Source organism: Stylophora pistillata, chromosome 5, assembly GCF_964205215.1.
Source record: "Stylophora pistillata chromosome 5, jaStyPist1.2, whole genome shotgun sequence".
Classification (NCBI taxonomy): domain Eukaryota; kingdom Metazoa; phylum Cnidaria; class Anthozoa; order Scleractinia; family Pocilloporidae; genus Stylophora; species Stylophora pistillata.
This window is the reverse complement of record NC_142523.1, coordinates 33,327,114-33,341,532: the sequence shown is the minus strand read 5'-3', so window position 1 is coordinate 33,341,532 and position 14,419 is coordinate 33,327,114. Positions and strand designations below refer to the sequence as shown.

The 14,419-nt window shown below is 39.4% G+C and overlaps 1 protein-coding gene and 1 pseudogene across 7 annotated transcripts in view; both read left to right on the top strand.

Annotated features, from left to right (window-relative positions):
• LOC111344456 (uncharacterized) overlaps positions 1-5,173 on the top strand; it is a 64,360-nt gene extending 59,187 nt beyond the window's left edge. For 4 of the 7 annotated variants that reach the window (XM_088761980.1, XM_088761977.1, XM_088761976.1 and 1 more), the window contains 3 exons: positions 2,411-2,457; positions 2,912-3,004; positions 4,598-5,173. In XM_088761980.1, the coding sequence (XP_088618106.1) occupies positions 2,411-2,457; positions 2,912-3,004; positions 4,598-4,720 (263 nt within the window). In that variant the 3' untranslated portion in view covers positions 4,721-5,173. The remainder of the gene's footprint in view (positions 1-2,410; positions 2,458-2,911; positions 3,005-4,597) is intronic. The other 3 variants (XM_088761978.1, XM_088761981.1, XM_088761982.1) reach the window with 3 other exon arrangements.
• A 4,593-nt stretch (positions 5,174-9,766) lies between these two features.
• On the top strand, positions 9,767-13,377 carry LOC148731560 (uncharacterized; annotated as a pseudogene).
• Positions 13,378-14,419: the final 1,042 nt, after the last annotated feature.

The window sequence follows — 14,419 nt, the reverse complement described above, 5'->3', positions numbered from 1 at the left end:
GAACACCAGCACTAACATTGGACATAAATTCCTCGCGCTGATTGACAAACACTTCCCCAAAGATCATAAGCTCCGCAGAATTTTCAACAGAAACACAATCAAAATTAGTTACAGCTGCATGGACAATACAAAACAAATGATCGACAACCACTACAAAAGAATCCTCACCTCCCACGTAAAGACTAACGCCACCGCCACAACCGACACGTCTACCGCAAACAACAACAAGAAATGCAACTTCCGACAGAAAAACTCATGCCCTCTAGATGGAAACTGCCTCCAACAATCTGTCATATACCAAGCTACCATTACACGTAAAGATAACAGCACGACAGACACATACATCGGGCTCACTGCAAACAACTTTAAGTCGCGCTGCGACAACCACACCTCATCATTCCGACACGCAAAGCACCGCAACTCCACCGAACTCAGCAAACACATCTGGACACTTAAAGACAACAACATCAATTATTCCATCACCTGGCGCATCCTATCTTCCCACCTGCCCTACAACAGCTCAAGCAAACGATGCAACCTATGCCTTCAAGAGAAATTCCTAATCATCTACCACCCAGACCTATCAACACTCAACAAGCGTAACGAACTCGTCTCTTCCTGCCGACATAGAAACAAAGCACTCCTACGCAACAGCTGACTTGACACTTTTCACACTGCATAAACCATGTTAATTAGCAATTAGTGTAATATATAAACGATGGTATCGCATCATTCTGCCATTAAAATCCCCTGATGAGTGGGTAAACACGAAGCAGGTCTGTAGGGATGTATATGTAGTTGTTTTTTTCCCGACTACCACACGTTATATATATATATATATAAAGTCTATTAGACTTTTTGTTGAGTATATGTCTTCCTTTGCTCGAAGTTGTCCGTCCTCGTGTGCCACACTACTTCTCCTACCATTTATCGAGGTTTGGACTGTGAATCCTTTTGGATCCTTCTGGTGTGGTGTCACTGTTGGCTCGAGGCCTTTTAACTTATTATATATATAGATATAGAAAATACATTCCATATTTCGTTGCATCGATGAAGTCCTACGAGGGATCATAGAATGACTTGAGGGGTGGGGGAGAGGGTACTGGAAGGGGGGTAAACTCATGTTTTATTTCCTTAAAGCAATCTGTAATCGATTTTCCAACGGAATCCTGGTTTGCTTTGCATTTGCTCCACTTTGTTTACCAATTGCTTCAATAAACTCGCATCTTCTTCTCAACCAGGTGTGTGCAAAACTGGTAACCAGCTTTCTTTACTTTCGAGTTACCACTCCCACAGTGGTTAATTACAGTGACTGTTGGGAGTTCCCTCGAGATTTTTCAGGCTTAAATTGATGGCCTGTAGTACATGTATGATTGAAGTCCTGCAAAATATAAGTTCAAATTTGAGATAAATTTTTTTTTCTATTTAATCGGTTTTTGCTGGTCCTCCCTTCTAGTCTCTTAAAACGTGAAATGAAAAAGTTTTGAGTGATAAAGATCAATAACGATTTAAGAATTGGTTTAAGAAAGTGACACTTAAGCCTTTGGTTTTTTTTCTATTTTGATTTAAAAGCCAAATCGTAATGAAGCAAAGAACGCCACTGTTTTGCTGAGTTGTGATGTTTTACTATCGTCAAACACAAATCGAGACAATAACAACCAGGCTACTGATCAATACAAACCCTCAAAACCTTGACTTTAAAATCAAAGCAGAGCGCATTGCTTCATAAACTTGTTAACGTTTTGGAAAAGCTCATTTCAACGCTCTTTTATTTATTTTATTCCTTTATTCTAATGGCGTTAAACTTAACATAATCAACCACTACCCACAAATAGCATAGCTAGTCTCGGCGGGCAGTGTGTGGACGCTAAAACATCTTACATAAATTTCGGTTCAACAAATGATTCAATAAATATACAAGGAACAGAAGTTAAATATTAAATCATTAATTTAAAAGCAGAAATGACAGTGTGAGATAAAAATACAGAAATAGAAACACATGACAATAAATAGAAGAATACATAAGTTATACACTACTATTAACTGGATTTAACTTTTGACACATCATTGAATATTCGTTCTAGTCAACATAACTATCTAAAACTTGAAGATTTTTCGTTGTCGCTCTCATTTACTTTAATCACTTTTGTTCCATATAAAGCAAAAGGTCAACAACATTCGTGGCCCTAGTTCTCATAAGAATATCCAAAACACATGAGTTCACTAAATCAACTAATAAAACACTAATCACGTTACATATACGTAATACGATAAATGCTATGACGTCACGGTTACATATCAAATGATAATTTTACTTGTGTTTGCTACTGTTAGTTTGTGAATGCCTATCAATGTTTTATTTATTCACATACGCTTTTATTTATTCACATGCGTTTTTATTTCTTTGTAGAAACTGATGCTTCACCGATGCGCCATAGTTTGGCAATCCCCCGAGATGTATCTTTTACATTTACTTTTTATTGCTCAAAATCACCAATACAGCATCAATACCTTCCTCATTACAATCTCCTGTTTACTTAAATTAAGTATTCTCCTAAATATTTGGAGTTAAACCTCAGTCACCTTTGTTTCGAAAAACTCTGTCCATCCGTCCGTAGAGTGTTTCTGTTATATTTATAAATGATTATAGAAGCTATCCTTGTATCCGAAAGGATCTCGCTGCGACCTAAGTCAAAATATCATCTTATTAATTACATTGCCCGGGTAAAATTTAATGTTGAAACAAAAACGATACTTTACCGACCGTGAAGAATTCTAAACATGGGGTCTTTCATTGACTTATTGTCACTCTTCATATCTATATTTCAAGTGTTCTTAAAAAAATGCTCGGGGAATTTCATTACTTACGAGTTCTTTATGAGGTTATCTTATGACACTTAACGTTACAAAGATTCCCAAGAAAACGAAAGGACTCTTGGGCATAAAGACTAAGTCTGAGAAAAAGCTTTGGGAGCTGAAGAATTCTCAAGATTTCGAGGACAAGGCAAGTATCTATTAGAGGAAGTATTAAATAGTGCTGGCCCTAAGCTTGTCGAATTGTCGCTGAAGTACGTATTGTACGTACGTATTGTACGAATTGTCGCTGAAGTACGTATTGAACACGGCTAATCTTTGCTGACATTTCTGTAAGTACCTAGTGTTTATGAAAAATCGATTCCTCAAAAATCAAAGTCGATCACGTGTTAAGGGAAAATAAGCCCATGTGAAGAGTGGTCCCAGATTCTTGATAGTGTACCCCTGGTCAAAGAGTTGGTCTGATTAACGTGGTTTTTTCATATCGATTGGTGGTCGTATTCAAGAGGGAAGAGAAACTGTGACTGAACACTCAATCTGACTCGTTTAGGCAAAACAAATTAGTTTGTCCGAACAGTCCACAACTCTAAAATGCGATGTCTAGCATCGACTTTGATATTTTCACTCTTTCTAAGATATGTATTTCAAGAGCTACTTAATGGAAACCCTCTGAAAAAGAAAAATCCATAGTTTGCAACTTTTTGAAATGTGATGGTATGTCTTTTAATGATACAAAGATTGAGGAGATTGATTCAAAATTCATAGTCGATAATTTGTTACAGTAAAGTAGGCAAGGGTCATAATTCATTAACTCGAGGAAAGAAGCAATCAGATCGCTCGAAATACCTGTTTTGTTTTGTTTTGGCTTTTTTTTTAATTCAATACTGATTGTGGGTATACTAGCTTATGAAAATTTGCAAACAGAAACTCGTCATGTGTAAGAGAGTGAGCCCTCGGACCTATTGGAATATAAAACTTTGGGCAGTGTCAGACCAAAAACCCTGACTACCCTACATTTCGTGAAAAGGGAAATTAAACTTGACGTCGTGTTGTACAATCACATCGGAGAATCCGGCAATCAGTAAATGTTTCAGGAAATTTTGACGGTCTATCATTTTTCTAGGAGGTTGTTTTAGAGTACCTTCCTATTGCTCACTTGAGTCCTGTCTTCGTAGCAGGGTAAAGTGGGCTAATTTCTAGAATGGCGGCTGGCAAGATTTTCCTGCTTATGAGTGGTCACGAGTGGCCCCGGTTGAATTACAGTGTAACTGCGTTAAAGAGGGCTGACCAAATAAATGTGATTTTTAATTGAAAGAGCTCAAATTTTAATTCACGGGGGAGGGCGGTTTAATCGTAGACGTGAAAGAAAAAATGACTGACCTTTAAATCTCATTTGTTAAAGCTTCAACAATTGGTTGTCCGGGTGCAATTTCACAATCTGTTGATGTGCTTTTAAGAACGTTCAGTTCATTTATTCAAGTCAATACGTGAGCTATTAATATGCTCCTTTTCCTTTGAAAAGACCTCATTTCTGTTTTTTCAACCAGGAAAAACCTGGCAAAAAAAAAAAACAACAATAATTGAAAAGCAGCCAAATTCACAGCCGCCCAACACTGTCGCTACAGCAGATGTGTTGTATTGTGTCGGTCCTAATCTTTCAGAGTGCTCGGTAGAAAATGGATTTTAGAATACGTTCTGTGCGGTGCAGGCCATCAATGTTTTAACGTCACGTCAAAAAGATTAAGATATATATTTTTTTATTGAAGAGAAGTTTTGTTTTTTGCTGCAGGAAAGCGAACTCAAGAGAAGGGACCCTCTGGTGGGACATGTCAAGAAAACTTGCTACATGCCCGTGGTAGATTTGAACTTTGGTAAACTAAGTGGACAACCTGTCGAGGAAATGTGACAGAAATTAGATGATGCATTATCAAATACCAATATTGGTAAAGTGTATTGCAACAATGAAGTGACAGAGTGTCATGAACCATACCTGAAAACTAGAAATGGACGCCCATAATGATCTTCCTCACATCCTCAGAGTTGGGTTACAGAAGGAGGAGACAAAGAGCTACAAGCATCATTCCCTCGTAGTAATATATAAAAGGCCAGTCAAACTTCCAGATATAGTTCACGTGACGTGATATCTTAGCAGCTTCTTTCTCTCATTAAAGTTAATTTTCGTTTTAAAATATTAGCTGCAATAAAGACCAGGGGCACCAAATCTCAGTCGGGGGGGAAGGGCAACTCGTATAAACTTAAGCCTTTTATTGCGGACACTTCAGTGACGAGAAGATGCACGTCAAACAACATATACTGACCCAAAAGATAATTTGTACGTAAAATATACTGGAAAGACGTATCTATGCTGAAAGTCTTATGATTCGTGGAAATTTCGATGTGACGATGGTAATACTCCCAACCTTTTTATCATGTGCATGCGCTTTCATTGTTTTCGTATTTTTTTCGGGTAGGTAGAGATGGCTGGGTTGCATTGCTCAGCTGCCCGCGTGGTAGCATTTTGATTTCATACACCTACTTTCGCGCACCGACGCCTCAAGAGATGCTGGTCAACTACGAGGCATTGCCCACTTGATTTCCATTTCCATCGGTAGCTAACTTCAGAGCATTTTTTATTGTATTGATTACCGTTCACTCGCTTTTGCAGAAAAAAAGAGTTTTACAACTGGCTTCAGAAATTATCGGTTCTGAAGCAGTTACCCCCTCACCCCCCTCCTCGAATGGGTCGATGCCACTGATCTTGCGTTCCATCGCAAGGAAGGCCAAAGATCACCGGGAAAACGAGGAGAGAATTCTGCCATTTGAGTTAATTTCCAGCCCCCTGCAATGCTCAAAACGATACATAAGTTATTAAAGCATCAACAAGCTGTCCCCTCGTTCTTTAAAGTATTTACACAAATTCTACCGCAATGGTTTTCCACGCAGCGTTTTTACAATGACAGCTGACGGCTTTCGCTGTCCTATTACAACGGCATTTATTCTTGAAGAAACAAATTTTAAAAGAATAAAAAGCACTTTGTTGGGGTGGGAGAAAAATACATTTTAAACCAACAGAACTTCCTCTTTAACCACTCGATCAGAGGTCGTTCCGTCGAGGCATGTCCTATCTTCCTCCCTCCCTGCTTCCCTCAGCGGTTTCAGCCATGGCGGTAGGACATGTCTTGACTCTCTCCGTAATTTTGTTAAGTTTGTTGCTCTTATCTTTGTACTCCGCTGATTCAGACTCTCCTAAGTACTTCGGGAATGCTCAAGCGGGGCTCGGAGATAATTTTCTCCAGTTCTTTAACATCTTGCTGCAAAAATTTAAACCGAGATTGCTGGCAGACCTGACACGAGTCGGCGGCCATTTTGTTTCTGGTCATCGTAAGAGATTTCTGAGGTCGAGTGGCGTCCTCCGCGAACTGTCCAGTTTCTTTCAACCCGACGTACTTTGTCATAGTCCGAAGCGGAGATTTTAATCCCCTACCGAGACTCAACAGGCAAACTAGTTCGGCCATGCTTAATATACCGAAGGAATTGAAGGCAAACATCAAAATTGCTCATCTGAACGTCCACTCCGGTTGAAATCTAGGGTACATTTGTGCCTTGTTAAAGACACGATTCTACAAAACAAGTCTGATTTCTTCACGATATCTGAAACGTGGACAGATTTAACTGTGAGTGATGCAAGTCTTGAGATCTCTGGCTACCAACTGTTCAGACAGGATCGCGGAACACACAAAAATGGAGGTGGTTTATGCATCTATGCTAAGTTAAACCTCAAAATTACTGTCCTGGATGACCTATCACTGGCTTGTGAGGATGGTTTTCAACAGCTTTGGCTAAGAGTGCAGTGCAGAAGTCATAAGTCATTCCTAGTTTGTAATACTTATCGACCTCCAGACACACCTGCTAGCTGCTTCGAAAATCTTGCTAAGTGCTTTGTTGACGCATTACTTATGGACTTGGACATTATTATACTTAGAGATCTACACTGCAATTTACTGGCCTCTAGCCCCGAGACTAAATCATTGCGAGAATTCATCTCAACTTTCAACTTAAATCAGCTGGTTGAGAAACCTACATGGATTACTGAGACCACTATATTCCTAATTGATGTCATTATGACTACAAATAAGAACATTGTATATGGAGGGGAATACTGGACAAAATTGTCATTAGATCGTGTGTGGTAAGGCATTATATCGTACTGCATGGTTATGTAGCCGGAGGTACTATATCGTACCCGGTATGTTGTCTTATCGTAATGGCGATGCCATTATGTCGTACCACATGCTGCTATATCGTGCCCGATAATGCGACATCGTATCCGGTGTGTTGTTGTATCGTAGCAGAGATGCCGTCTCATCGTACCTGATATTGCTATATCGTAGTCGATAATGCCATGTCGTACCCGGTGAATTGTTACGTCGTAGCAGTGATGCCGTTTTATCGTACCATATGCTGCTATGTCGTACCCGATAATGCTATTTCGTAACCGGTGATGCTTTATCGTACGTCTAACTGGTCAGCGGCATACACTTGAAGTGACGTCACGTGACCACTGGGATAAAAAGATCAGCGGTTGTTATTTTAGGCTCGTGGAGTGGCTAGTGGCTTATCGTACTTTTTCTGTGAAAGACTTATTCCTGTAAATGGTGAAAAAGGTAATGATATGGAAGGCCAACACCAGCCTGAATTTGTCTTCACGAATATCCCTCTAGCTCTGTTAATGCGTTTCTTGAAATAGGTGTGGTTCTTGCTATGAGATCTTGATCTGACATATCGATAGATTAGAGGAAAGAAACACACACCTAAGCTAAAAATCTCTACTTGTCCAATACCGCGTTTCAAGAGTTGTAAAAATCGAGAACTATCGCGTTCTAGAACACGTGATATCAGTTTCGCGTCAATTTCACCGTAAGCTGCTGACCAGTTAGACGTACGATAAAGCATCACCGGTTACGATATAGCATTATCGGGTACGACATAGCAGCATATGGTACGATGAAACGGCATCACTGCTACGACGTAACAATACACCGGGTACGATATATCATTATCGACTACGATATAGCATAATCAGGTACGATGAGACAGCATCTCTGCTACGATACAACAACGCACCGTATTGGTGACTTGCATGTGACGTCACGAGAATCATGCAAATTTGTGACCGCCATTATTGTGCCCCATCCTCGGAGACCCAGAGGCTGAGTCGATTTCAAGTTAGGGCATGAAGAGCCCCTGGGGACATTGTCTTACAAGACTAGTTCCAAACGGTCGCAGTCGTTCTGCCATCTTGTTGGTGCTAGAAAATCTTTGTGTTTTTCTGCCCAATCAGAGTGAAGTGTGCTTTAGAGTCCTTTCGTGTGTTTTAACACGGACATATACTAGTAGCTCAGTTGCACGCTATGTTTGTTTGGACCGTGCGACGGAGATTTGCTTGAGGTGAAAAGTTTCAGTCTCAGCACATAATGTAAGAGAAATCGATCAGATTGTCCGCGAAAATCTTACCGGAAATTATACTGAATACTTTCGCAGGTATCACTAGAGAACGTGTTTTAAAGTTTGCGAGGTTTGTATACAACACGATGGCTGCAGTCATTGATATATCGCTTTAAACGTTAAACGAGATTTAAGCTTAAATCTTTCTAGATTTTTTGCATAATTTGCTGTGACTGAAACTTTGCCAATCCCGTGAAGTTATTTCGTCGCACGGGCCACGGAGGTATGTCGAGCAACTGGCGCTTTCGCCTACGTAACGTAGCTTTCTGCTTTCTGTGCGCGGCAAAATCTAATCTTAGTAGTAAATTCGTTCACAATACGGCCAAGGTTTCTGAGAACGTTAAGTTCGTGGACGACCTCCGGTTAGCTAATTAAAATCTGGACAAAAACTTATTAACGAGAACATCGTGGGAAGGAGAGATGTTTTCGGGCAGTTACCGAAGGGGTTTGGAAAGAGTTTAATCTTTCAACTGCTGCCTAGAGTGTTGCAATTCTTGAGCTAGGAAGGCCACGGATTCTCTTCTTGTCCCTTGGTCATTGTCATTTCACCTCTTCTGTCGATTGTTGAAGACCAAGTTAAATACCTTTGATCATTGGGAATCGATCCGATGCTGTTTTCAATGGGAAAAACAAACCAAAGACCAAGAAATATTGGATGGAAAGGGCGGGTTTGCTTTATTGCAAATGTCAGTTTAGTAGTACAGGGTCATCTACCCACATCTAATAAGCAAAAGTTTCCATGCTTAGCTTTTCATTTTTTTTCAAGCGAAGATGAGATTAGATTTTGGCACGCACAGAAAGTTGCGCAAGTACCAGTTGCTCGACATACCTGCGTGGCCCGTGCGACGAAATAACTTCACGGGTTGGCAAATTTTCAGTCACAGCAAATTATGCAAAAAATCTAGAAAGATTTAAGCTTAAATCTCGTTTAACGTTTAAAGCGACATCTCAATGACTGCAACCATCGTGTTGTATACAAATCTCGCAAACTTTAAAACACTTTCTCTAGTGATACCTGCGAAAGTATTCAGTATAATTTCCGGTAAGATTTTCGCGGACATGATCGATTTCTCTTACATTGTGTGCTGAGACTGAAACTTTTCACCTGAAGCAAATCTCCGTCGCACAGTCCACACAAACATTGCGAGCAACTGAGCTACTAGTGTATGTCCGTGTTAAAACACACGAAAGGACTCTAAAGCACACTTCACTCTGATTGGGCAGAAAAACACAAAGATTTTCTGGCACCAATCAGATGCCAGAACGACTGCGACCGTTTGGAACTAGTCTTGTAAGACAATGTCCCCAGGGGCTCTTCATGCCCTAACTTGAAATCGACCCACAGCGCCTGGGTCTCCGAGGATGATTGTGCTCCTCTGAGGTGTGAAAAATGTGCTAAGCAAGGCCAGTTCTATAGTAATTCTTTATTCATGTGTTAAAAATCACTTCTAAATGATCTTAAATGTCGGTACCAGTTCTATCCAAGTATGCTGTGTCTCTTAAGGATGATGTAAAGCAACGATATATCGAAAAGATATCGAAAATAGGCATTGATCCGGTCACGATCCCCGAAGAAGAGCTCGATGCAGAGAATTTACCTCCGGTTGAACATTCGGACCTGTTTAGTTTCTTGGTTTTAGAGACAAGTTATTACACGACCGAACAGTTTAAATATTACAAGAGTCTAGAAGCTTACAATCAAGTGGTATCCGGGTTTGTTGCTTCAGTCAAAGGTTACCTGGTTTTGGAAAAGCATGTTGTTGTTGCAAAGGTTCGCCATTCACAACGAATGAATGACTCTCTTGTAACTATTTAGATTATACATGGGACAAATGGAAGAGTTTTTTCTGCGCATTGTTTAGGATGTAAGGCGGGTTTGGCTGAATCGTGCTCTCACATCGCCAGTGTCCTTATTTACCTAGAATGCTGGACGTGAATTAATGGGAAGCTAGCTTGTACGCAAGTTAAGTGCACGTGGCTCCTTCCAACGTACGTGGACAAAGTGGCCTATGCTAGAGCAAAGGAAATCAATTTTACTTCAGCCAAAAAGCTGAAAGAAGAACTAGACAGTAAGATCGATTCTTTTGATGGCAAAGATACACGCTTCGATCAAAACAAGACTGTTAAACCAAAGATCACTTCGAGCACAATTGTTTCAGCACAAGAGGTTTTAAATTTTTATGAAAGGCTCAAGAAGTGCGAAACAAAAGCTGCAGTGTTAACTTTAATTGACCCATATGCTGATCAATTTGTATCAAAGAGCCGCAGTGTACCAGTTGTAACTGATCTTTGCGAGCCATGTAATTTAGATCTTAAGTATACAGAGCTGTTGAACAAGTGTTTAGAGGTCGAAATTAACATTTCTGAGGAACAAATTGAAATTGTTGAACAAGATACCAAGACCCAAGCAAAGGGTTCGGGGTTCTTCAGACATCGTGCTGGTAGAATTGGAGCCTCTGTCTGTGGTGCTGCCTACCATACTAATAATGCACAGCCTTCACAATCACTCATACAATCAGTATGCTATCCTCACTTGTACAAACTTAACATCAAAGCAGTTAAATATGGTTGTAAGTATGAGGAATCTGCCATCAAAGCTTATGAACAGGTCATGAAACAGCAACATGTAAACTTTGAACTCAAGAGATGTGGACTGTTTATAAACAAGGAGTATCCTTAAATTCATGCAACACCAGATTTTTTAGTCTCTTGTGAGTGCTGTGGGTTGGGTTGTTGGGAAGTGAAATGCCCTCTTTCAATCAAGGATGGCAACTTTGAGGAGTATAGTCACAAATCAACATCCTGTCTTGAGAATGTGAATGGAAAATTAAAGCTTAGAAGAACCGATAATCAAGTACAGCAGCAGTTATTTACCTTATCCAAGAGAAAATTTTGTGACTTTGTTGTCTTTTCAAGAGATTCACAAGGAAATTCTCAAATTGTTTGTGACCGAATAAACCCTGACAAAGAACACTCAAAGAATGTGATGTCAAAGCTTGAAGTTTTCTGGAGAATTTGTATCCTTCCAGAGATGCTTGGAAGGTGGTACACTAGAAGGTGTGAACAGCCTTACAGAGTGCCTGATGAGAATGCGATTTGCTTTTGTCGAGGGAGCCATAGTGATGGAGTAATACCCTGCAGTAATGTTGATTGTCCTTATGGGAAATTCCATAAAACATTTTTGGCTTTAGATAATGTGTCGATACTTAAGAAATGGTACTGTCCTCATTGCTGTAAGCTTTCACAGTATAAGAAAGGAAAGAAAGCCTCAAACCGAAAAGTGCAATCTACAATCCATCAAGCTGCAATGAAATATAATACTATTTGTGTTTGTAATGGCAAGGCATCCACTAAAGATAGGCTGGTTGAGTGCCACAACACTACCTGTAAAAATGGACATTTTTTTTCATTTGTGGTGCTTGGGATTGAAAAGACTGCCTAACAATTCCAAAACAACCTGGTTGTGTCCTGATTGCAGTGGAAAGAAAACCACTACTACCACTTCTGCTTCTTTATTACCTGAGTCACCTGTTGCTTCAAACTTATCAGACGATAATGACGATGATGACAGTGATATTGAGATTACGAAAGTGTCAACTGGCTCTATCAACAAATTCAGCGCTCTTAAGAGGTTAGACAGCTCAGACTACAACATCAAAGATCCTACTGGGTGGCTTACCGGGGACATTATTCACCATGCTCATGTCCTCATAAAACAAGAAAACCAATCAATTGGGGGTTTTCAGCGCCCAATTTTGGGTAGAGTTAGAAACTTCGATGTAGAGTCTGGTCAATTTATTCAAATCTTACACACTGGAAGTGATCACTGGGTTTGTGTAAGCTCAATAGGATATACCCCTGGCATAGTTAACCTCTATGATAGCTTATTTCATCATGCCATTTGCCAAGAGATTGAGGAACAGACAAATGACCTACTAGGTGGGAATTTGATCAGTCTTAATTCTGTACCTGTGCAGCAACAAAATAATCGCAGTGATTGTGGTGTGTTTTCTGTTGCCTTTGCAACATGTCTAGCTTTTGCTACAAACCCCAGCCATGTTACTTTTGATGTTCCAAGAATGCGCTCCCATTTGTTAGCTTGTTTCAAAAGTGGCAGGATAAGCATGTTTCCATTTATTTAGTAACAGAGATAATAACAATAGCTAATTTATAAGATTGTGCCATTTACTGCAAAGGCAAGAATGTCTTGTCATTTTTTTCTGTTTGGTTGCCATACAGAATAGTAGGAAAACAATTGTCACATATTGTAATTCTAGGTTGCATTTGACACAAGTGTACAAATTATTGTTAAACACATGTTCAGTCAATATAGAGTTTTGATAGCAATGTCCACATGTAGATCTAGGTACAGTACTTGTCAGTACTAATTGGGTGAAAACATAAATATGCCATAGCTTCTTTGCAATAAATGTACTTATTGTCACTTCCCCCTTTAGTTTTGGAACAATTAGTAAATCATATATATATATTACAAATACATGTTTAAGACATTTGTTAAGTCAATTCATTAAAACACACTCATTTATTATTATTTGACAGTAATTTAACCATAACATTAGCAAACAAGGATTAAGGGCTGATGGTGTTCAATATAATGTCTAAAATTAAATCTTAGCAAAAACTGGAAATTATTGATGTCTGTTTAGTGTAAGCCAAGATCAGGCAGTCATATGTACTTTTTTTGTTGCTACTAAATGTAGCTCAATTAGCATTTTGATTCAAAATGCTTTCATTATATTCTAAATTCAAGCACAAGTATCAGGAAGTTTTTAAGAATTACGTTAGAACTGGATTGATAAGATAACATTTCAGCCAAATAATGGTTTAAGTAAAACTTAATTATGCTTAAGTGCTTGATTTTTTCCACTTGATAATTGAAAGGGACTACATGAGAATGACTTTTTGAACAATGTTTCATTTATCCATACGGTTGTGAAAAATGTAATTAAAAGCACAACCAGACTAGCCATAAAAATATTTTTAAAACATCAAAATATATAAACTGTATTAAAAAAAGGAATAGATGAGTATATTGTCCTCCAATCATTGCTTTCATTGTCAAGTCAGTCTAATGGTACAATAGATGGGTAACAATTGACAAGGGCTGAACAAACTCTTAATATACAGTCAATTAGAGGTTCCTGGCTCTGTATGCTACTTAAAAATTTGGAGGTAGCGTACCTTCCAATATGGTATACTTTCGTCGCAGCAACCCTATCACTCTCTCAACGTGAATCCTTACACTAGCTATTCCTCTTGATCTTTCTACATCAACTGGATCTAGTTGGGCCTTTCCTTTTGTAAAAGCAGGAATGACAAGCTTCCCATTTTTTAATCCCGCGCTTTCAGATATCGTGAAACCTCTATCTGCTATTACTGTGTCTCCAGGAACTAGCTTGGTTAAAATACCACAGTTCTCTGGAATGAACTTATCTGATGTTCGCCCACCCCAAGCTTGAGAAACAAATGATATTGTTCCTTGGGGTGTTATACCTATGAGTGCCTTGATGGTATTGTGGTGCTTGTATGAGCTGAATGTTTGAGCTAGAGTCAGTAGATTCGATGGCTTTTCAATAAAAACTTCAAAGCAGTCTATTATCACGGTCACTTTTTGTCCGAATGTGTACTCAAAACACATTGGCATGGTTTTCCATAACTGGTCTTTATTAGGCCATTATCGGGCACGATATAGCAGCATGTGGTACGACATAATGGCATCGCCATTACGATAAGACAACATACCGGGTACGATATAGTACCTCCGGCTACGTAACCATGCAGTACGATATAATGCCTCACCGCACACGATCTAATAACAATTTTGTCCAGTATTCCCATCCATAATTGTAAGTCTCTGTGACGTCCTCTCTTGCTCTATAAGTGACCATCATCTTATCTACCTCGTCTTAACTCTTAAAAAAGTTCTAGGCTTAAGCCCTCCTATATTACTATCAGGAGTTACTCTAGCTATAATGCAGAGCGCTTTCGTGAGGACCTGGCATTTGTACCATTCCACATGACTTCCATGTTTGATGCTCTCGACGATCAGGTGGACACATTTAACACCTTGTTTTTGGAT